The sequence below is a fragment of the Myotis daubentonii genome, chromosome 16 (genome assembly GCF_963259705.1).
Source record: "Myotis daubentonii chromosome 16, mMyoDau2.1, whole genome shotgun sequence".
In the NCBI taxonomy this organism is placed as follows: domain Eukaryota; kingdom Metazoa; phylum Chordata; class Mammalia; order Chiroptera; family Vespertilionidae; genus Myotis; species Myotis daubentonii.
Window position 1 is genome coordinate 20,078,423 of NC_081855.1, and position 22,698 is coordinate 20,101,120.

The 22,698-nt window shown below is 46.5% G+C and overlaps 1 protein-coding gene across 1 annotated transcript; it reads right to left on the reverse strand.

Annotated features, from left to right (window-relative positions):
• Window positions 1-1,379: 1,379 nt before the first annotated feature.
• On the reverse strand, window positions 1,380-22,323 carry TEKT1 (tektin 1). The gene is made up of 8 exons (XM_059668230.1): window positions 21,596-22,323; window positions 20,249-20,456; window positions 15,248-15,413; window positions 11,984-12,112; window positions 11,300-11,443; window positions 9,636-9,858; window positions 2,084-2,280; window positions 1,380-1,616 (listed from the first exon to the last, which is right to left on the reverse strand). Exons 2-8 carry the CDS (start codon window positions 20,436-20,438, stop codon window positions 1,409-1,411), a joined length of 1,257 nt encoding a protein of 418 aa, XP_059524213.1. The 5' UTR covers window positions 20,439-20,456; window positions 21,596-22,323; the 3' UTR covers window positions 1,380-1,408.
• Between the last annotated feature and the right edge of the window lie 375 nt (window positions 22,324-22,698).

A 22,698-nucleotide genomic window follows, 5' to 3' on the forward strand; every position in this document is an offset into this window, starting at 1 on the left:
ACCACCTGGAGCCGAGGAAGGGAGACCTGGAGGGAGTTCTTTCTTCTTCCTCTTGGAGCCTCAGCTTCTACTTTTCCTCTTGCTGCAAACTGGCTTTCTGTTCCCCATGCCCATGACAGACAGCAGCTGTCATCCGCACTCGAGCGCCCGCATCTGTTCTCTTCCAGAGAGCAGCCGGGTGGAACGGAAATCTCCTGGTCTTCTTCCTCCAATACGTTATTGCAATTGCCTGCGGCCTCCCATCCAAGCACTCACCCGCCCGACCTTGCTTCGCTTCCGAAATCAGATGAGATCGGGCGTGTTCAGAGTGGGGAGCTGTCAGGGGGACGGACCCCTTTGTAAAGTAAATGATTGTCTGACCGCTGTGCTGATACAAAATGATGTTGGCGGTAGACTGTAGTTGAAAATTAAATAAAGAGTAAATGAGTATTTTTTTTTTTAAATTGCTTTTGGCAAGGTGCCCCTGGCAATTGCCTAATTGCCAAATCCAGAGGATGCTTTTTCTTTCCTAGCTGATGCTCTGCAGCATTTAACCCCCTGACCCCAGAGCCTTGAAACATTCTTCTACTTTGGCCTCCGGGACAGCTTGCTCTCCTGGCTCCCTCCAGGCCCTCGATGTTCCTTCCCTCTTGTCTGCAGGTGGGACTCTTTTCACTCATCCTGGAAGCATTGGAGTTTCCCAGGACTTGGGCCTTACCCCTTCCCTGCGTACCTTAAAGTCTCATAACTCCCATGGTTCTCCCACACCCTCTCTGGGTTTCTCCCAACTTTCAGGATATAGACAGACCTTTCTCCCTCACTGAGCTTGACTTGTGACTAGGTACTTTGTTTCGTACGGCAGGGAGCTCGGAATGCACTCTCAGAGTTCCTATTAAGTTCTTGTAGGTTTTGTACCTTTGGTTGCCTGGACCTGTCGCCAGTAGGATGAAAGGACTCCTGTTATTACTGTTACCCAGCTACGATCCCGGTCCCTTGGGAGGGTGGCTCTGACCTTAGCGAGCCCAACTCTGGGCACCCCCAGATCAGGCCAGAGGGGTGGAAGCGGAGGAAGACGATGCGATGTGAGCTCTCTGGGTAAGCGCAGATGCAGTCAACAGAACCCATGGGCCAGGGAAGGACCAAGACAGATTACTGGGGGAGGCAAGCCGTCCTGAGACTTTCCCAGTGTGCTGGGCCCCTCTTCCAGGGCCCCCATCCTCTGATACCAGAAGGGCCTGTGCTGATACATGGAATTTAACTGTTAAACAATCACCACCCCAGCAGCACCAGCAGCATAGACCCTGGCACCCCAATCTCAGCCCCGAGCAGGTCGGAATCCTGGCCGAGAGGAAGGGCCGCCTACCTGAAATGACAGTGCGGCACCGGGTGCTGTGATAAGGTTTAATGAGCATCTGAGCGGCCCCTACTTTTAGCAGACAGCGTCCGGGCGGAGGCCCCCGGCCCACTCCCCGTGGTCGTCCCCGTCCCGCAGCGGGATGGACTTTCTCATGTGCACACACAGCACCTCATCGATGTAGATGGTGTTCTCTTTGATCTGGATCTGCTCCTGCAGGGCCAGCTGTCGGCGGTTCAGCCCTTTCAGCTCCATCTGAGCTTGGGCTAATGTTTCCTTTAATCTGGGAGAAGAGGAAGAACAGAAGGGAATCGTTTATCACCCCACATTGCTTTACCAGGGGGGCCGGGGGCAAGTATTTGTGTGCTCATCGCAGAAGCGGAATTGGCATGTCCTTCTCCGGGTCTCCTCCCGAAGACAGAGGTTGCAGATTGGTGGCCACAGGCCAGATTCACAAGATAGACAGCTCCATGAGCTGCCAGCATTGAAAACTGTGCGTTTTACCTAAACATCTGGGTTTGGACTTTCGAAAAATGCAAACGCTGGTATCCATTTCCTGCATGGCAGCAATTGGCTGCAGTTAACAAGGAACCCCTTGACTGTCCTCCAGAAAGGAACCCCTCACATATTATAGATGCAAAGGTGCTCATGCCCGGCAGGCCTCCCCCACGATGGCATTGCCCAGCCCTGTTCACAATCCGGGTTCCCATGGAACCCCAGTGGCCCTCCCCCTCCCAGCCGCCAGCCTACCTTGCAATGTTGTTGGTGATCTCATGAACCTCCCTGATCAGCCTGTACTGGGCCATATCGCGACACAGCTCCACATTAGGACGGCACGTCCTGGTCCCCAGGCGTGTATGAGCCACCTTGGCAGGCCCTTCTTGGTCCAGGATGGCTTTTTCAAGAAATTCAATGTTTTTCTCCTGGGAAGCAATCTCTTCCATGACCTTACAGAAAGGATTGGAGTGGGTGAGACCAGGTTGTGCTCCTCAAAACTCTATAGCAGACACTCTTAGGAGTTCTGTTGGGATCATGTAAGCTAGGAAGAGGGGACCTCAGATTTCTACCCAAGCAGGGCCCCAGAATGAGTCTGATCTCTCTTCCCTACAGCAGGGATTGCTGGTGAACAAGGCAACTCACCCGACCTTAGAACCTCATAGGTGGAGCGGGCATGACTGGCATTGTTCCCGCATCTCCTTCCCAAATGCTGGGAATGCCCTGGAGAATGCCCTCAGTAAAGGCTGGAGGCTGCCTGGTTCACCTGGGTAGTAAGTACCGTGTATGCTGAGTAGATGGCCGCCTATTTCCATCAACCCACCCACTAGCACCCATTCTGCTCCCTAGCAGCCTGAAGTGTGAGTAGTTCAATACTGAGTTTTGCTGATTTCTTTGAAGGTGGCTTTGTGCACAGAAAAGATGACTTAGACGTTACTTGGATTTTTAGATTAATCTTTAACTAGCTTAAATTTTTGTTTCTTTCTTAAACTTAAAGAAAATCTTTACATCATAGAATTTTCTAAACATACACAAAAGTAGCTGATGTAATGAACCTCAGGTACTCATCAATTTAATCAATGATTGATACATGGCCAATCTTGTTTCATCTATAACCCCCCTCTCTGCACCCCTGCCCATCAGCTTATTTCAAATAAATCTCAGATATTATATCATTCCAGTCTTAAATACCTGAGGATGTATTTCTAAGATATAAGGATGCTTTTATTGTCTTTTAACATAATGATAGTACCTTCTTCTCTCTCACAAACACACTCAGATTTCCCTGATTGTCCGTTGGTTTATTCAAATTAGAATGCAAATGAGGTCCACACATTGCATTTTGTTTTCTTAACATTTCTTAAAGGTTTTCTTAAGTTCAGCTCTCAGAGAGTATATTATTTTTAAATTTAGCAAATGTTAATAATCACTTTAAATTGACTTTGACTAATAGTTGCTCCAATTTCAAGCCTAGTTAAAATCCTTCAAACACTTATTTAAAGCAGCATTTGTAAATTTGATATATAACATATAATTTTTATAAATTTGATATAAAACTTTTAAAAACTACCTGAGTCGTCTTAGCAAACAAGGCTTTCTGCAGTTCTTAAAAGACCTCGTTAATCTAGTAAACTAGTCAAAATGATTACTCTTAAATTCTCAAATACTTTAACACTGTCTTCAAACTTAAAATTTCAACTAAAATCATACGGCTAAATTACTTCATTACAAATTTTGTTATGATATTTTTAAAACAGGCCAAATTTTCTTAAGTTTTACAAATACTTAAAATATACTAAGTGCACAGATTCCTTCAAACAAAACTACTAGTACTATGGGTTAGATCAGGAGTCAGCAAACTGCAGCCTCGTGGCCAAATGCAGTCTGGTTTGGTACAGACTGTTTTTGTACAGACTGAAATAAGAATGTTTTTTAAATTAATGGACTTGAGTTTTTTGTTTGTATCTTCACTTAAGGATGTGTTTTTGTTTAGAGAGAGAGGAAGAGAGAAAGAGAGAAATATCCATCGGTCGCCTCCCTTACGGGGATCGAATCCACAACCTCTGTATGTGCTCTGACTGGAAATAGAATCTGCTACCTTTTGGTGTGCCGGATGAGGCTCCACACACCGAGCCACCTGGCCGGGGCTATGGACTTTAGTTTTTAGAGCAGTTTTAGCCTTTCAGCAAAATGGAACAGGAAGTATAGAGTTCCCATATACCCTCTCTCCCCCCAACACAGATTCCCCTGTTATGAGCATCTTCCATTAATGTGGTACATTTGTTACAACTAAGCAACCAATATTGTATACGTTATTATTAACTAAAGTTCATAGTTTACATTACGGTTCAGTCTTTGTGTTGCACATTCTATGGATTTTAACAAATGTATGCCATGTATCCACCGTTACCGTATCATACCGAGTAGGTTTCATTGCCCTAACAAATCCCTGTGCTCCTCCTTTTCATCCCTCTCCCCACCCCACCCCCATCTGAAGCCCTGACAGCCAAAGCCTTTTTACTGTGTCCGGTGTCATGTAGTTGGAATCATACAGTCTGATTCATGCAGTATGAATTTCAGATTGGCTTCTTTCATTTAGCAATACGCATGTAAGGTTTCTCCATGTCCTTTTATGGCTCGATAGCTCATTTCTTTTTATCACTGAATAAAATTCCATTGTATGGATGTAGCACAGTTTCTTTACCCATTCATCTATCAAAGGACATCTGGTTGCTCCCAAGCTTTGGCAATTATGAATAAAGCTGCTCAACACTCATATACAGATTTTTGTGCAGACCTAAGTTTTCAAGCCGTTTGGGTAAATACCAAGGAGTGAGCTTGCTGAGTCATATGCGTCTGTTTGGTTTTGCAAGAAACTGCCAAACTGTCTTCCCAAGTGGCTGCACCATTCGGCACTCCCGCCAACAATGAGCGTGCCTACTGCTCCACATCCTCGCCGGCGCTTGGCATGGTCAGTGCTTTGGATGTTCTGTGGGTGTGTAGTGGCATCCCGTTGCTTTAATTTGCAATCCCTGAGGACATAGGCTGTTGAGCCTCTTTTCATATGCTTCATCTACATATCTTCTCTGGGGAGGTGCCTGTTTCCATCTTTTGTCTGTTTTTCTATTGGGCTGTTTGTTTTCTTATTGTTGAGTTTCAAGAGTTCTTCCTCTATTTTTGGATAACAGTGCTTTATCTGTGGCTTGTCTTTTTTAGTCTCCTTTTTTTTAAAAAAAAAAAAGGGGGGGGTGCGGGGTACATTTTTTTAAAATATATTTTATTGATGTTTTACAGAGAGGAAGGGAGGGAGATAGAGAGTTGGAAACATCGATGAGAGAGAAACATCGATCAGCTGCCTCCTGCACATCTCCCACTGGGGATGTGCCCGCAACCCAGGTACATGCCCTTGACCGGAATCGAACCTGGGACCTTTCAGTCCACAGGCCGACGCTCTATCCACTGAGCCAAACCGGTTTTGGCCATTTTTTTTTTTTTATTGTCTAAAGTTTTACATATGTCTCCTTTTTCCCCAATTGACTCCCCCACCCCCAGCCATTCCCACCCCGGGCAAGCCCCCACTGCCCCAGTGTCTGTGTCCATTGGTTATGCTAATATGCATGCATACAAGTCCTTTGGTTGCTCTTTAAAGGTGGGAAGGGGGTACATTTTTAAATAGCTGGAAAATCAAAAGAAAAATATTTCATGTCATCTTAAAATTACATAAAATTCAAATATTGGTGTCCACAATGAAGTTTTATTGGAGCACAGCCATGCTCATTCATCTGTATGGCTGCTTTTAAACTACCACGTCGGGGTTAAGAAGTTGCGACAGAATGTACGTTACACTCTCAGTGCTTTGCACGGTTGTCCAGATGACACGGTTATAACGACAGCTTCCCGCGCGCTACATGTATCACCAGGCAGTTTTTAGCACCAGCACATACCCATCATGTCAAAACAAGGACACCAGGCTTCCTGCGGTGCACGTTAAGGCCTGGTGACGTGTGGACTTTGTTCCTTAGACAGCAAAGCGCTGTGTTTATCACGCAGTGCCGCGCAGCTGTGCGGAAAGAACACGGCACGCGTCATTACCAGGCCGCGCACCATCACGACAGCCGCAACTCACAGGAAAGCAATGATCAGAAAAATTAGACATTTCAAACAGAGTATCTCCTCACCGCAGAATCTCTTCGCAAAAAAAAAAAAAGGAGGCTGCAATCAGAGTCAGGTTCCAAGTGTCTCGTTTGCAGCCAAGCACGGAAAGCCATGTACTGATAACAGATTAATTAAAACATGTCGGTTGCCGCTGAGGACGGGTGTCCAGAGAACATACAGTTGTGAGTTAGTCTTTCCGCAAAAAACAGCTGCTTGACGAGTTCAGGACCCTGGGAACAGCATCGACAGCCAATGGAAAGCAGGGCGCACGAGGCGGGGTCTCCTAGCTCTTCGCCAGCTGGCAGGGCTCCTGAGGCTGCTCGGGTGTTTATTCCAGGAGTTGGTGCTGAGTTTGAAGGGACTGAAGGACCAGCCTCCACGAATGGTCGCACGAAGTAACTAGAGGCAGGGACATTTCCAGGAAGTTGAGAAAACACTAATTCAGCACAACCCGAGGTGGATCTGCTAAGAAGTGCTGTAGCTGAGGACGGTACACGTGTGTGGAGCAGAAGCGGCTTAGTTGAACATATTCACAGAAGTGGAGGAAATGTGAGCTCTTGGCAGCTCTCATTATTATTCACCAGAAAAGAACTTCCCAGAAAAGATCTGAATCCATCAAGTGTCACGGAACCAGTGTCATCAGCCGTGGACTTCATGAGCTCTCATCATCAGTTCCGTGAATTTTTGCCAGAAACAGAAGCTGAATATCCGGACTTGCCCTTCTCCTCAGCAATCGAATGGTTTATCAGTGGTGAAAGTTTCTTGTGATTTATTTTGAGCTCAGGGCCATGATTGAAATTTTTCTAAACAAGAACCACTCCCTTCCCCCCATGAAACTGCTACTATAAAACACTGAACTGGGCCCTGGCTGGTGTGCTCAATCATTAGAGTGTCGTCCCACACACCAAAGGGCCTCGGGTTCAATTCCCAGTCATGGGCACATACCCAGGTTTCAGATTTGATCCCCGGTCTGGGCTCATGCGTGAGGCAACCGATCAATGTTTCTCTCTCACATAGATGTTTCTCTCTCTCTCTCCCTCTCCCTTCCTCTCTGGAATCAATGAAAAAAAAAAATGCCCTTGGGTGAGGATTAAAAAATAATAATAATAGCCCTAACTGGTTTGGCTCAGTGGTTCTCAACCTTCCTAATGCCGCGACCCTTTAATACAGTTCCTCATGTTGTGGTGACCCCCAATTTCATTGTTACAAATTGAACATAATTAAAGCATAGTGATTCATCACAAAAACAATATATAATTATATATGTGTTTTCCGATGGTCTTAGGCAACCCCTGTGAAAGGGTCGTTCGACACCCAAAGGGGTCTCGGCCCACAGGTTGAGAACCGCTGGGACAGAGCGTCAGCCTGCGAACTGAAGGGTCCCGGGTTCGATTCCAGTCAAGGGCATGTACCTTGGTTGTGGGCACATCCCCAGTAGGAGGTGTGCAGGAGGCAGCTGATCGATGTTTCTCTCTCATCGATGTTTCTAACTCTCTATTCCTCTCCCTTCCTCTGTGTAAAAAAAAAAATCAATAAAATATATTTTTTAAAAAAATAATAAAACACTGAATAGCTTTGCAAATTAATTTTTGCTGCAGACTTAGTAATAATATATCTTTTTGGTTGTTGTTGTTAATCCTCACCCAAGGATATTTTTCCATTAATCTTTAGACACAGTGGAAGGGAGGGGGAGAGACAGAGAGAGAGAAACACTGATGTGAGAGAGACAATGATGCGAGAGACACACACCGCTTGGTTGCCTCCCGCATTGAGCCTGCAACCGAGGTACATGCCCTTGACCAGAATTGGACCCAGGACCCTTCAATCCGTGGGCTCACACTCTATCCACTGAGCCAAACCAGCTAGGATGTAATAATATATCTTAATGAATCCCACCTGCAATCAGAAAGCAAGCGGGCACTCACATCCAAAGCTTACACTGCGGTAAAGTCATTTCAACAACTAACGTGGTTTGAATCACAAGTCTTGCCAAGCTGTGCTGTCAAAATCAAAACAAGAAGCAAGGCCTCCATTCCCACACAGATGTGCAGCAGACATATTTTCCAAGTGCCAGCAGTGGTGGTTGTTTTTTCTTGGGGGGGGGGGGCGGGGGGTAAGGGGGACCTCAAAAGTGCAAAGGAAATTTCCGTATTTCAAAATCCACTTAATTGTGCAATTGAGGAGCTTCTGCCTACCCTTCAACAGCAAGTGATTAATCCGAAATGTAATGACATGCTGACAGGCCAGCATCAGGAGAAGCAGCTAAACAGATTTCTACAAATGCCTTCCAAGCAATGAGTGTATCCAATTAAAATCATGTGCTCGCAGATCGTTATCAGTACTTGGCAGCACTATTTCAATGAAAAGACATTTCCCAAGATGAAATATATAGAATCTCATTACAGAACAGCATTCACAGAGGAACATTTGCAACAGATTTTGATAGGAAATACGATCACAGCATAACCTTTGATTGCGCTCTGGCTTGTCCTGCTCATCGCATAAATACATCCTGACAACCAGGCTCTGGGTTCCGGGAGGGCGAGGTCTGAACGCGGCAGGAGGACAAGGCTTTGGAGCTGAGCAGGCCGGGGCTCTAGTTCCAGGCTGCCCGCTATGCGCCTTGCCACCTGGGGTCCCTTCCGCTCTCTGCATTTCACCGTCAGTAAACTGCCAGGGTATGGCCAGGTTACAGGTGAGGCTCGAGGCTCAGAGGGCTTGCGGCCTCGGCAGGCGTCGCTCGGCTGGCCTGTCACTGGGCTGGATCTGGGCCCACATATCCAAACCTAGCACATGTTCCACTAGCCTCAGCTTCTCAGCGGCCCTGAGTTTACCCCGTGGCATGGTCACAATGCTCGGGGCGCAGGGGTCCTTGCGGTTAGGGAGGTATACTGGAGCGGGCTCAGGCGGGCTCTGCTGGTTAAGTATTCGGGAGCTGGGTAGCTTCAAATCACCTGTGATGAAAGTGTTCCCACGACGGAGACCTACAGATTCAGCAAACTGGGGACTTTATTAAATGTATTTAATTCCATCATCTTTTATTCCAACATAGTATTCATTTTTTAATTTAAATTCTTTATTCTTTAAAGTATTTCATATGGCTCCTTTACCCCCCATTGACCTCTCCCTGGCGCCATTCCTCCCATCCCACCCCCACCCCCAGCACATGCCCTCACCACCCCCACTGCCTGTGTCCATGGGTAACAAACTGAGGACCTTATTCTTCTGAGAGCCAGTTACCAGCACACCACTGGAAAACTGAGATGGACAGCCAGCCGGGATCCCGAAGTTGCAGCTGGGTTTGGAGAAATTGGGTGCGTTCCACTCAGAGAAGTTCAGGGTCATTGATGACGTCTGAGACCATGTAGCCCATCCCCATATTTCACATAAGGAGACACTGGGGCCCAGAGGGAGGAGGCAGCCTGTTCTTTGCAGTAATGAGTGGCAAAGGAGCCCAGAGTGGGTCCAAGTCCCGCTCCAGGCCCCAAACCCCAAACCCTGCTGCTAAAATGGAGAGATGTGAACCGCCCTGACTCCTTAGTTAACCCAAGAGCACACGCGCAGAAGGCGGCAGCCTGGCCCAGAGGCCAGTCCAGGCTTCCACGGGGAAACCTTCGCAGGGGCTCGTCCGTGGTCCCTGCAGGGAGCTCACCTTGGCCAAATGACCAGCCAGCTTGTCCCTGGCGTCCTTGGTGTCCTTCAGCCCGTTCCTCAGAGCCGTGTCCACCACGTCGCACTGCTTGCGCAGGTCGCTGGCCGTCTGGGACAGGACTCGGTCCACCAGGGACTTCAGCATCAGGGAGTTGTTCCGCTGCTTGGCAGCTTTCTCCACGTTGGTGTTGGAGAAGTCCAGCCAGTCTTCCAGGCTCACGGAGCTGAAACAGACCCGGCATTCATTCACGGAGGATCTGGGCTGGGAAGGGGGGTCGGGGAGGGGAGGGGGCGAGCTCCTGGAAACCCCCTGGAAGCCAACCCGACCTTGACCACCAGAAGCACCTAGAACAAGCATGTCAAACTCAAAGGCACACACGGGCCAGATAAACAAGGTGTAAGTGTATGTGGGCCACACAAAAACAAAAGCTCCCATTTTCATAGGTTTATTTCAATAGAGACATGCTGAATGCAAAGGGCTGCAATAAATGAGTCATCGTTAACATAAAATGATAGAACATTTTAATAAAAGTTAATATTTTTTCTTGAACATAAACTTACCAGACAACTGAATAACTGCACAAATTAATAAACCTATTTTTCTTGTTCTCCGAAAGCGAAATATTTCCTGTTGCGCACACCAAACAAGTCAGTCCAAGACTAATGACGTGGCAGTCAGCTGCTAAAATATTTGCTGCTAGTATTAGTGGAGCAAAATGGTGCACCTGCGTGTGAGGCGCGTAAGGGAAATGAATGCAACACGATGATAGTAATCAGTCATTAGTGAATGTTATAGTTCATTATTAATAATTATGTATAACCGGATATTGTAAAAATTAAGTTACAAAACTTTTATGACAAAGTTTTTTACATTATGTTATATTGGCTGGGCCACAAAAATATTTGTCGTGGGCTGCATGCGGCCCACAGTCCGCCAGTTTGACATGCTTGACCTAGAATGTTTCTTCATCCCCAGGCAGAGCGAACAGTGGTCTGTCAGTGGCAAGAGATGTCACTTTGGGGAAACCTACCTATTCTATGCCAAGCAATGCGCTGGCATTTTACAGACATTCAGTCATTTAATCCTCATGAGGGCCTAGTGAGCTAACTCTCATAACCCCATTTTACAGAGGAGGAAAACTGAGGCTCAGAAAGAGGGCGCAACTTGGTCAAGATCACACAGGTAGAGACAATTTGAGCATTGAAATAAACAATGATAGTAACAGATTATAACACACTGAATAAAATAGGATACCCTGAGTCCATACTGATATCAGTAAATTGCTAGCTTGATAAGGAACTGCTTTATATAACAACACTGATGAATCTCAAAATAATGTTGATTGGTAGAAAAGTGACAAAAATAGATAGTATATGATGCTACTTAATAATTGTAAAAGCAGACAAACCTATTGGAAGTCAGGATGTGGTCATCTTTGGGGAAGAGAGGGGGGTATTGGCCAAGAAGGGACAGGATGGGGGTTTCCGGGTGGCGGTACTGTTTCATCTCTTGGCCTGGTTGGTGGTTTCATGGGGGTTGATCACTGTGATTAGCCTGCTGCTGGGATGATGCGCTCGGCCTGCCTGCCTGCCTGCACAGCACAGGGCACTGGGTAGCAGGGAGGAGCACAGCGTGGCCAGGCCAGCAGGCGGGGACCCACTCACTTTGGTTCAACCCTCATGACATTCTCAGAATATTTGATGTTTGGCGAGTTGTTGTTGAGTGAGAAGCAGATATCATCAATGGTCAGGGCCACAAACTTGTCTTTCAAATCCTTTTCGAGATAGTACTTTGCAGAGCGGTTCAGCCTGAAGGGAGAAGGGAAAGGTTTCTCCCTCTGGAAGGCCCAGATGGCACCTACAGTTTCTCGGGAGGCCCTGGAAAATGAAGCTACAGCTCAGTCTAGTACAGATGGTGGCACTTCCTCCCCCTTCCATCACTCAACCCCCCCTCCCCGCCCCCACACACATACCCCATGAGATGCCTGGTGACAAATTAACGTAACCAAGCCTGGACTTCAATATCCTCCAGCTGTGGCCTTTTCTCATGTCACCACTGTGGCATACTCTATGTGAGAGGTCCGTGCTAGGAGAAAACAGCTCGAGTGTCCTCCAGTTCATAGGCAGGGCTGACATCCGGCCCCAACCCTACCCACCACCAGAGGGAGACTGGAAGGTACGCGAGGTTGTCCAGGCCTCGTTCTGAGTGTTCCCAAGCCTCCTCAGGCCATGGAAAGTGCACGTAGGAGCACGGAACCCCATTCTTTCTGTGCCATGGAGCCCGCCTCGGTGGGTGCTGCCTCTCTAGGTACGCCCAGTGAGATGTGGGAGTGGCCCGAACAGCCATACCTGATCTGCTCGGTGGTCTCCTCCAGGGTGCGGGTCAGCAGGGCTATCACCCCCTGGATCATCTCGTACTCCTTCAGTAGCTCCTCCTCGACTTCATCGTGCACCAGGTCAATGCCCACTCGCTGCTCCCTGCCCAGAGAAAGGGGCAGGTCACCCAACGTGCGGAGGGAGGCAACGCCATATCTGCTAACATCTGGACATTTAAAACCATCTGGACAGCCCTAACCGGTTTGGCACAGTGGATAGAGCGTCAGCCTGCGGACTGAAGGGTCCCAGGTTCGATTCCAGTCAAGGGCATGTACCTTGGTTGCGGGCACATCCCCAGTAGGGGGTGTGCAGGAGGCAGCTGATCGATGTTTCTCTCTCATCAATGTTTCTAACTCTCTATCCCTCTCCCCTCCTCTCTCTAAAAAATCAATAAAATATATTAAAAAATAAAAAATAAATAAAACCATCTGGACAACTGGTTTGAGGAGCACCCACTCTGGATGGATGGCCTGGTCGGGGATGTACACTAGTTGGGTCTTTGTGCCTTGAAACAAATCCAAAAACGCAATGAGGAAAAATTGACCGATGGCTGGTCCCTGGTCCGAAAATGCCAGATGGACATTCCCCCTCGACTTGGACATCAGTTCCGAAGCCTTGTCCATCTTTCTATTTAGTGGAAACATTTCTTTTGGCTTAGAATTTCTTTTTTTTTTAATATATTTTATTGATTTTTACAGAGAAGAAGGGTGAGGGATAGAGAGTTAGAAACATCGATGAGAGAGAAACATCGATCAGCTGCCTCCTGCACACCCCCTACTGGGGATGTGCCTGCAACCAAGGTACATGCCCTTGACTGGAATCGAACCTGGGACCCTTCAGTCCGCAGGCTGACGCTCTATCCACTGTGCCAAACCGGTTAGGGCAGGCTTAGAATTTCAAAGACATAGGTTTCCTTCCTTGACCCTAGTTCCATCTTTTGACCAGGATTGGAATCCAGAAAGGTGCTTTATAATAATAATAGCAACATTCGTATTCCCCCCACCACTGAGCACTGCTGTGTGACAGGTTTTGTGCTGAGCTCTTCGTGGGAATGTTCTCAATGAGCCCTTCAAGCACCGGCGAGGAAACTGAGTTCCAGGGAGGTTGAGCCCAGGTCACAGAACTGGGCATGACGCATGCTTTTTTTTTAATGTCAGAGATTTTGTTTCTTTTTTTTTTTAATATATTTTTATTGATTTCAGAGAGAAAGGGAGAGGGAGAGAGAAATAGAAACATCACTGATGAGAGAATCATTGATCAGCTGTCTCTTGCACACCTCCCACTGGGAATCAAGCCCACAACCCAGGCGTGTGCCCTGACAGGGAATTGAACCGTGACCTCCGGGTTCATAGGTCGACACCTCAACCACTGAGCCATACCGGCTGGGCATGATGCATGCTTTTAATCACTGTGTTGTAACTCCCAAAACTGACCAGTCACTGCCTAATACCTGGTATTTTGTTCTTTTCTACCTTGCACGATAGTGTATGGGAGGCCTGTAGTAGCACCTACTCAATCAACTTAGCAACACCTACATTCTATTCACGCTCAGGTGTAGACTTGAGCTGACAGGATATTGGCTTCTTTAATGGGGATTTTCCCTTTGCTTCACAAACTCTCTAAGTCTGGCTGGGGAGACTGCCGCCTGGTTGGTGCAAAGGGTCCTGGCTACGCTCATTGAGGGAGGGCTTTCCAGGAAGAGGGAACGGAGTGGACAGAGCCATGGTGTGTCAGGAAACTGGGAGTTGCTCAGCACACCTAAGCACATCCCGCTGTTGGAGATAAGGTGCGGGCCTGGAGGTCACTGTGGGCCCAATCATGATGAACCCTGTTTGCTCGGCTAAGAAGTTTGAACTTGATCTTGAAGGTACTAGGGTATGGGGTTGCAATTATTTAAAAAATGTTAAAGCATGAGGGTGACCTGTAAAAATCTGCATTCAGAAAAGTTCACTCAAAAGCCAGGGTGGCCCGGCCGGCATAGCTTAGTGGTTGAGCATCAACCTATGAACCAGGAGATCACGGTTCGATTCCTTGTGAGGGCCTATGCCCGGGTTGCAGGCTCAATGCCCAGCATGGGGTGAGCAGGAGGCAGCCAATCCATGATTCTCTCTCATCATTGATGTTTCTATCTCTCACTCCCTTCTCCCTTCCTCTGGGTGGAGGATGCGCTGGATTGGAGGGGACTAAGCCGGTGGCAAGGAGACCTGTGGTGGCATGCCAGCTAGCACTGTGACAGGGACAGGTCTGAAATGACCCATTAGCCCAGAGTAGATATAATCATCTACTCACAGGACTTAGAGGAAGGAAATTAGAATAGAAATCTATGCTTGCACAGTGCTCTGTGGACACAGTACTTCTGTGTGATTCTGTGTATAGGAGTAGACTTCTTGTCCTCTGGTAACTGCAGTACCTGCTCTGCATACCCGAAATAAAGACACCATTTCCTAGTTACTCGTGGTGTGATCATGTGACTAAGTCCTGGTCAACAAGATGCAAGTAGAAATGGTGAATGCCAAACCCTAATTATTCCTACCTGCTGGAAGGTAGGCACAATGGCTGGAACTCCAGCTGCCATCTTGAATCACCAGGTAACCTTGGGAGTGAAAGCCATGTGCAGTGGAGCAAAAAAATAGAGAAAGCCTGGCCCAGCCGGTGTGGCTCAGTGGTTGAGCATCGACCCATGCACCAAGAGGACGCCGGTTTGATTCCGGTCAGGACACATGGCCGGGCTGCAGGCCTAATCCCCAGGGGGGGTATGCAGGAGGCAGCCAATCGATGTTCTCTCTCATCCTCTCTCACCAAATGTTTCTCTCTCTCTATCTCTTCCTTCCTCTCTCTCTAAAATCAATGAAAAACATTTTAAAAGAGAGAGAGAGAGCCCAGAGCCCTGACACTGTGGCACACCATGCCAACCCTGACCTAGTTCCAGATTCTCAAATGGGAGAGAAGAAGAACCTATCTTATTTCAGTTCAGTGTTATTTTGCGGTTTTCTGATTACCCACAGCCAAACCCAGTCCTAACTTATATTTAAGTTAGTCAAGGGCAGAGTTTAGACAAGAACCCAGTCTAGTGCTGCGTCCACTGCCCGGCACCACGGACATGCCGAGATAATTTCAGGCTCTAAAAGAACACATGCTCATTAGCCTCGTTCTAACCCACCACCCAGCACGGTCAGCTCTCACTACCCAGCATTTCGTTTCTCGTAACAGATGATTCGCCGGAGGGACCTTCCCTACCTGTACTCCAGGCACCTCTGTGTGATGTGCAAGGGCTCTTTCAGGCTCTCGAGGGCTTTCCGCAATCTGGTCTGATATGCAAGTAGATCTTCGGTCGCATACACAAGCTGCTCAAGTTTGTCATCTAACTCCTTCTTCCAGAATTTGACTTCCTCAAGTCTCTGTTCTGAAGCACACAGAGAAGTTACAGGAGGGTTAATCTACTCCCAATGCAGCCAACTTTTGGATTAGAAACTTTAAGACTATCGCAAAAGTCTTAATGAGATGTTCTTTTCTTCTTAGAACTTCTTAGGGAGTGGGGAAAGGAAAATACTTCTTACATTCACCATCAAATTAATCCAAAGATCATTCTACACTCATTGACTCTAATTCCCCCATGTCCACTGTCTTTAAATAACTCTTAATTTTATCAAACATATAAATGTATTTTGCTTAAAAAGTCAAGTAGTATTACAAGTATTACAAATCTCTGACTGATCCCTATCCACTCCCACTTTCTAGAAGCTACCACTAAACACTTCTAGTATTTCTCCTGCCACTTGCTTACACTGCTGTGTATTCATTATCGGTTTGAATATCATCTACCGATTTGCTATGATGAAGGCAAGAATGTATTTGCTCTTACACAACTTTCACAACATACTTCTGCTCCTTCCATCTTCCCAATATAGTTGTATCACCATCTTGTTAGGAAATAAAGTAATGCTTGTTGGTATTATTGTAAATATCTAAATGCTATATACACCTGAACCACATAGTATATACTATGATAAATTTCTTTCCTTCTACAACTTTTTGCTTTTTGGAGAGGTTAATATATTTTTGCTTTATTTTCTACATATTTAATACTAATTTTTCTTCAAACTTTCTAACAAAACTACAGCAGTGCCCCTTATCTGCAGTTTTGCTTCTATAGTTTTACTTACCTGTGGTCAACTGAGGCCTGAAAATAAATGAAAAATTCCAGAAAAAAAATCATTCATAAGGTTTAAATTGCGCACCATTCTGAAATCTCACACCTTCTCGCTCTGTCTCACCTGGGACGAGAACCACCCCTTTGTCCAGTGTATCCACACTGTGTACACTGCACTACTGTTAGCCACTTAGCAGCCATCCTGGTTATCAGATGGACTGTTGCGGTACCACAGTGCTTGTGTTCAAGTTCCCCTTGTTTTACTCAATAATGGCCCCAACACACAAGAGTAGTGATTCTGGCTGTTAGGATATGCCAAAGAGACACCGTAAAGTGCTTCCTTCAATGAAAAGATATGTATTGCATGTATGTGTGTATGTATGTATGGGGGGAAAACATCCTATATAAGTGTAGTATGCAAATTTTCCCCTCCACCAGGAGTTTGACCAGGGGGCAGGGCCAGCTCGGGGAAGGGAGGGAGTACCCAGCCAGTAGCTAGGGACCCTACCAGTGTACGAATTTCGTGCATTGGGCCTCTAGGAGGATATATAAGGTTGGGTACTATCCACAGTTTTAGGTATCGAATAGGGGGTCTAGGAACGTATCCCCCATGGGTAAGGAGGGACTACTGTATAAATATCCTCTCAGTATATTCAAACCCATCAAGTAACCTATTGATTTTGTTTCTTTGCTGGAGACTTTTCTCTAGGAATGCTTTCTCCTCCGGCTCCAACCTCTAGTTGGATGTTGTGGCTATCACCCTATGACTTTGCTTCGCCATTATTCTAGGAATTCCCTTCACTATCTCGTGTGTTGGAGTCCTCTCTCTTGGATTTCATTTATTCTTTTCTCTTTCTTTTTTTAAATCCTCACCCAAGGAGTAAGGATATTTTTTCCATTGATTTTTTTTTAGAGAGAGTGGAAGGGAGGGGGGAGGGGGGAGAGAGAGAGACATCATTGAGAGAGAAACACATCATTTGGTTGCCTCCTGCGCACACCCCAACTGGGGGGCAGGATTTGAACCTGCACCCCAGGTACATGCCCTTAACCGGAATTGAACCCAGAACCCCTCGGGTGTGCACCTAGCCATGCCGACCAGGGCCTTTCTTTTTCTTGGTTTCCTTCTTCAATGTGTTGAAACACATCTTTCAATAACTTCCTAAGAAACGGATGCCTGAGAGGTAAAATTTTTGAAACCTTGGAATTCTGAGATGCCTTTATTCTACCTCGTCCATCATTTGATTATATTTGGCTTTAGGTCGATATATAGGTTGTAAATAATTTTCATTTAGAATTTTGATGGCATTGCTTCATTTCCTCGTTTCCAAAGTTTCTGATGAGAAGCCTGATGCCATTCTGATTCCGGATCCTTTGTATGTGACCTGAAAAGCTTTTTAGAAATGTCTTCTCTATTTTCCTAGTGTCAATCTTATTCCATTATTATGCCACATACTAGTCATGCCCTTTTAATCCGAAAACCTAGACCTTTGGGCTCTAGGAAATGTTCTTGCATTCTCTCATGGGCGATTTCTTCTTCTCCGTCTTCTCTGTGATCTTTCTGGAACTCCTATTAGCCTTCTGCTCAGGGGAGGAGAGTCAGAGTGGGGAGGGGCTCTCCACAAAGACTTGCAACCAATCTTGTTTCCAGCTCTATTTTGAATCTCCAGCTTCTGAGGTCATTGGATGCTTCTAATTTTGAGCATTTCAAGGTTTCTGCAGCATAAATCTGTAGCATGAATCAGTTGGCTTCTCATTGTCCTTTACCTACCCAGGCTTTCTGCAGTCCCTAAGTGTGTTACCACTTGACCTTTTGCTTTCTAGCTTCCAAAATCTTCATCATTTATCTAGTGTTGCTACCCTTGCCCCCATCTCATCTTTGAGGCATACTTTTCATTAATCCTTTACTACTCCTTTGTCGGAATTTTAAAAGGAAAGGAAGACTAATGCACGTGTTCCATCCACCATGTAAAGTGAAGTCTCCCCACTCACACTTTATAACTGACCTCTACCCTCACCTTGCATCTTCCACCACCCTATTGGACCTGCCGTCTCAAAGGTCACCAATAATCTTCAAGCCATCAGTTCCGATTCATTTGTGCTCAGCTCACAGCCTCTTGGCCATTTGTGTGACCCCTAGTGTTGATGAGCACACAGATAGTTTCTAGTTTGGGACTATTACAAGGAGCACTGCTTTGAACATTGCAGCATGTATCTTTTGTAAACATATGTTAGAATCTGTATTCGGTATATACCTAAAAGTGCAATATCTAGGTCAAAGTGTATGCAATATGTTCAGCTTTAGTAGATACTATCAAAGCTTTGTAAAGCAGTTATACTTCCAGTGTTCACAGTATAAATTTTCCAATTTATGCTTCCTCCAGTAGGGTACTAGAGTTCCAGTTGCTCCACATCCTCTCCAATACTTGGTATTTTTTTTTCTTTTTTTAAAATATATTTTTATTGATTTCAGAGAGGAAGGGAGAAGGAAAGAGAGACAGAAATATCAATGATGAGAGAGAACCAGCTGCCTCCTGCACCCTCTCCCCCGACTGGGGACCAAGCCCGCAACCCAGGCATGTGCCCTTGACTGGAATTGAACCCGGGACCCTTCAGTCTTCAGGCCGACACTCTATCCACTGAGCCAAACTGGCTAGGGCGGTATTTTTTTTTCTTTTTTCCCCCCTCTCTTATTTAACAACTTCTCCTCCCACTTCCCCTCCTGGTCCTCCTTTTTCATTTCAGCCCTTCCGGTGGGTATGTAATGGTATCTCAGCTGTGATTTTAATTTGTATATCCCTGATGAATAATGAAGTTAGAGCACCTCTTCATATGTTCATTGGCTGTTTAGATTTCCTCACTTGTAAAGTGTCTGTTAAGGTTTTCCCCATTTTTCTATTGAGTTGTTTGCCTTTTTCTTCTTTATCTTTAAAAGTTCTTTATATGTTCTAACTACAAATTCTAACATCTAACAGTATTGATCTGAAGCAGCTTTGGTTTATTGGAGGTTGAAAAACTAACTACCCTTAAACCATGTTTCCTACATAGGCGTTTTGGTTCATCCTGCCCAGTTATAAATGCATTAAATTCATCGCCAACATTTTTAAAGTGGGTAAATTTTCAGCTTTCCAGATTTTCTTTTTAAAAAAATCAGACAAAAATTTGACAGTACCAAGCTCATAATCTTTCTTAGAAAAAGACTGTTTGAAATTTAGTAGCTGATTCCTTAGATGGAGCACATGTCCTCCAGATAACCACCATCCCCTCCACGCCCTATTCTTAGAGGGGTCGTATTCAACTCTTTTTCTACCGGCACAATCCTTATAGACACTTGAGTTTGTGACCTCGGGTTTATTTTTTAGCATTTGGGAAATTTTAGGTTTATTCTTGTTTTAGTTAAGGGCAGTGCCCTTTATAGTGTTTAAGAATGGAATTCCCAAGAGAAAATTACTCTTCGTTTAAGAATCAGTTCAGCCCTAACCGGTTTGGCTCAGTGGATAGAGCGTCGGCCTGCGGACTGAAGGGTCCCAGGTTCGGTTCTGGTCAGGGGCATGTACCTTGGTTGCGAGCGCATCCCCGGTGTGGGGCGTGCAGGAGGCGGCTGATTGATGTTTCTAACTCTCTATCCCTCTCCCTTCCTCTCTGTAAAAAATCAATAAAATATTTTTTAAAAAAGAATCAGTTCAAATGTTTCTCTAGGAAATCTTTCTCAATCCTCTTACTGCTATACCCCTTACCCCAGGACCTATCTGGTTACATTCAGGTTATAATATTTGTATCTTTCTCCTCCTTAAGCCAGGAGCCCTTAAAAAGTAGAGACTCTGATTGCCATGTGATATTCCCAGAACTTAGTCCAGAGATGCTCTAAGATGCTCAAGGACTGTGTATGGAATAAATAAATCATAGATGACAGATGGCTGAAAATCAGACTGGATTATCATGCTGTCTTGGGGCAGTGAACTTAGACATAGAACCTAGAGAATACACGTTTCTCCCTAAGACCCTGAACGTGAAATGCAAATGACAGTCTAGCTAAACCTGAGCAGTTTCATCAGAACATGTTCACAAGGGCACCAAGTGCATTGTCTTACCTAGCTTCTTGTTCACATCGCTTTGAGATTTTCTCGTGGACTTGTCGATTTCATCCACAAGCCTCTGGCTTTCTGCCACCAGGCGTTCAGACCGGGACCTTTCAGCCTCTGCTTTGTGGTACTGGCTCTTGTTAGCAAGGTGCCACTCGGAGGGCAGGAACTTCGGTGGAGCTTGGAGTAGTTTGGCCATTTGACCAAAGGCAGACTTCTTCTAGATAAAGTAAAATCCCGGGAAGAAAAAAGCAATTTGTCCTTTTTTAAATGTCCATTTTTTTATGTGATATACATACCAAAAAGGGCATAAATCATTATCTGTACACAGAATGAACACATCTGTGTAGCCAGCATCCAGATCAAGAAATAAGCATTACCAGCACCTCATGCCTCTTTCTAGTCACTATTGTCCACCCCCACCCCCACAGGGTACCACTAACCTGACTTTTAACGCTATAAATTAGTTCTGTTGTTTTTGAACTTCATATAAATGGAATCATACAGTATGTACTCTTTTGTGTCTGACTTCTTTTACTCAACATTATGTTGGTAAGATGCATCCGTATTGTTCATATCGTTGTAGTTGGTTCATTCTCATTGCAGTGTAGTATGCCATTGTATGAATATACCAAAATGTATCTGTCTTTTCTACTGTTTATGGGTATTTGTGTTGTTTGTTTGGGGCCTATCATGAGAATGCTAAAAAGATTCTCCTACCTGTCTTTTGGTGAACACATTCGTGTATTTTTATGACTTATTAGAATGGGGAGTGTTCAATTTTACTAGATACTGATACACAGATGAACCCAGACATGTTTTGTTTAAAAATGAACACATACAATTTATTTGTAAACTAGCAGCTGGGTATTGAGCAACTGGGTATCTAAAAACTTCCCAGGACAAAGAAAAGGAGAGAACAGGAAGGGGAACACATGAGTCCACAGCAACAGAAAGACTAAAATCCCCACCTACTCCACCTGCCCCACCCGCATCCCTACCCAAAAAACTGAGCGCCTGCCCTTAGGGGTGTCTGGATCTCCGAAGCCCTTCAAATATGCAAGGATGGAACCTGGTCAGATCTTGACCAGGCTGAGCACCCCAGGAAACTCAGCCTCGACAGACAGCATGGAGTCTCCCCCTTTCTTCCCAGTCCAGTCCCTCTTACAGTCTCTCCCAAATTTGCCTGAGCGTGATGCTCAAACTTAACACAAGATTCCTGAATAAATCTGAGAAGCCTCGGGAGAAATCGAAATTAGACCTAAATTAGGGCTGAACCCAGCAGGCGTGTAAGACTTTGAGTAGGGCTGAGGGCTGCAGTTAAGGGTTGACGGGGTGGGGCCGGAATGTACTCACCGCAGCGCCACGAAGAACAATTACACCTGCTCGGAATAAGAGCCTCCTAATCCCAACTGCAGTTCCCGGCTCTCGCAGACGACGAAGGTAAACAACAAAGTCTCCATGGCAACGGGTGACGCGCGTGCCCAGGGCAAAGGGGGCGGGGTCGGGCGCGAAGCACCTTCTCCCGAAGGCTCTGCGCAGGCGCGAATTCTACAGTCCCCAGCGCAAGAGGTACAGGATTGAGTCCTGGGAGCCATAGAGCCGGATGCTCGGCCATCTCAACTTCTCACAAAGACGTGGGACACCAAGCAGGGGAGACCCACCAGCCGCGGGCTGGGTTATCTCGGGCCGCGCTGCTCCCGCTGGGTTTCGGACTCCCCACGTGTACAGCGGGGTTGGGCTGGACGATACCGTAAGGTGTTCGCAGGCAGGCCCAGGTGCACTAGGCCACAGAGCCGGCGCGGCCGGGAAGAGCCGTGAGAGATTTCTAGGCTTCTCACAACCAGGAGGGGTAAAGGGGCTGGAGGTGGGAGGAGATGCCGGGACCCAGGGCCCAAGCCTGGCGCTTCGGGGTGGCTGTGTCCAACCCAGAGCTGAGGCTGGAGCTCCCAAGCGAACAGCACGGTGCTCGGAATATGCGCCTTCTGGCTGTCGTACTGGTCAAGTACTAAAGTGTAAAAACACAGTGGGGAGAATGCGGATTGGGAATGCTTACCTAGGTCCTGGTCCACATGCAAAGTAGGTATTCAAATCTCCCGCGCATTTCATCACCCTCACACCAGCCAATCGAAGGCAGCGTCCCTCCGAAAGCAGCCAATCAGAGGAGGGTTTGCCTCTCAAAGCCCGCCCCCTACTTCTCGCAGGCTGTTCGGAAAGTCCTGGAGCACCGCAAAGCTTCAGGAATATTACACACGACGCCTGTCCCGCAGCGTGTGAGGGGCATCTACTTACGAGCGCGGGTAGGCTGGCTCCCACTAGGCCCCCAGCGGGGGAGTACCCAGCCCTGGTTCTGAGTTCGGGGTTCAGGACTCTGTGCCCGGGTTTCCCATCGTGGGAAGACGAGTCGCGGGAACCAGCGCGCGTCCCGCCTCAGCGCTGATTTAGCACCGACACCTAAG